Here is a 1,869-nt window from a genome sequence, read left to right on the forward strand (position 1 = left end):
AGAGCAGCGTGGACGCTCCCAGCAATAAATATTCACTGAGCACAAACCGCAGAGGGACGAAGCTAACCTTCCTATTGATAACATTCGAGAATTCAGGCCATAAAAGACTCGTTCTGCAAAACGTTAAAAATTAACCATTTTTTAGATGATAAGGAAGTGAAAGATCAAAGATCGACCTCAAAGTTAATAAAGGACTGTACTTTAGCACCATGATGGGCTAAAACACCCAATGTGTTAAGCAGGACCTTATCAGTAATTTAATGATATATGAAGTAACATGTAAGAGTGTGATTCATGCTGTAAGGATACTGTTCATCAACTGGAGTGAAAGCAACTGGCTGTGAGAGACCGTAACGGAGAGGGTCATTTAGAATTTTGAGGAGAGTTACAGAATTCCCATCTCACGGAGCTCGACATTTCTGCAGTAAAATGCCTGGGATTTCCCTCGACTTACAATCAATGACCACTCCTGTAGGAATCGTGCGATTCCTGGAAATCTTCCTGTCCTGTACGGCGTTCAGTCTGATAGCCAACGTGCAGGAATACAAAGGGGCTTATGGAGGCTGGTGCATGTTCACATGGTGTTTCTCGTTCGCTCTTACGATACTTATCGTTATCCTGGAACTGACGGAGGTTCACAGAAGGATTCCAATCTCCTGGGCAGATTTCACCACCTCTTTCGCCATGATGGCCACTCTGATGAACTTAACCAGCTTCATCATCTACCCCTCCATCTTCCTCGTCAGCGAGAATCCGTCAAATAAGGACCACAAATTAGCGGCCACTGCAATGGCTTGCCTGTGCTTTGTTGCTTACGCTGCTGAAGTTTCACTAACAAGGGTGAGGCAAGAGGAGCTCAGTGGATTCCTGACAACAGTACCTGGGCTCCTGAAGGTGTTGGAGGCTTTTGTTGCCTGTATTATTTTTGTATCCATCGAAGGGACATACAGCAACATGGCAGGTCGTCAGTGGTGCATGGCAGTGTACTGTGTATGTTTCATCATTGCCTTACTGATTATAATAGGCACCATTGCGAAGCTTATTTCAAGGCTACCGTTTCCGTTTGAAAGGTTCTTAACCGCCTACAACATTCTGGCTGTGTTGATGTACCTCACCGCTGCGATAATGTGGCCGATATTCTACTTCAGGGATAATACAAGCAGGCCACCGAAATGTCCGAAGGGGCACTGTGAGTGGGATAATATGTTGATAGCAACTGTCTTAACCTTTGTTAATCTCGCTGTCTACATTGTAGATCTGTTTTATTCTGCACGGCTAGTGTTTGTAACTGTTGCTTCTTAACTGACTCGGAAAGCATTTCCCTTTGTTTCAGGAATGTTACTGTAAGAGTCGTTAAACACGATTGATCTAGATAGACTCTAAGAGGTCCACAATTTGGCAAATTCAACTCTGATTTTGAAGTCAGTTTTCTGTAGATGCTTAAAAGAAATGTACGTACAAGAAATGTTGTGATGGAAGTGGATAACAACTATGAAATTAAAACAGTGTTTTTTTGCTGAATACCCGTCAGTCTCGTTTGTGTTAACCCTACTGCTGAGAATAATCCTGCAAACAGTAAAATGATAAACTCCAGGGTACAAGGTGTCTGAGATTAGAAGGGTCAATTTCAGATTGGACACCAGAAAATATTTTGTTATCCAGAGGGTTATTAACAACTGAAACAGGGTTACCAGAAGGTTGAGGTCAGGACACTGGGACTCATTCAAGAAGCAGCTTGATACTGTGATGAGAGGATTCCAGGGTAGGTGTTCATTGATTTACATAGAATTTACAGCATGGAAACAGGCCATTTGGTGCAAATACAGTTGTCCTTCCTGGCGCTCATTCTCCACACGTGTTTCCACCCAC

At 43.1% G+C, this 1,869-nt stretch overlaps 1 protein-coding gene across 1 annotated transcript; it reads left to right on the plus strand.

Annotated features, from left to right (window-relative positions):
* Positions 1-262: 262 nt before the first annotated feature.
* On the plus strand, positions 263-1,521 carry LOC103188263 (myeloid-associated differentiation marker homolog). The gene has a single exon (XM_007908193.2). The coding sequence runs from the start codon at positions 430-432 to the stop codon at positions 1,300-1,302; it is 873 nt and encodes a 290-aa protein (XP_007906384.1). The 5' UTR covers positions 263-429; the 3' UTR covers positions 1,303-1,521.
* Positions 1,522-1,869: the final 348 nt, after the last annotated feature.

Source organism: Callorhinchus milii, unplaced genomic scaffold, assembly GCF_018977255.1.
Source record: "Callorhinchus milii isolate IMCB2004 unplaced genomic scaffold, IMCB_Cmil_1.0 Scaffold16, whole genome shotgun sequence".
In the NCBI taxonomy this organism is placed as follows: domain Eukaryota; kingdom Metazoa; phylum Chordata; class Chondrichthyes; order Chimaeriformes; family Callorhinchidae; genus Callorhinchus; species Callorhinchus milii.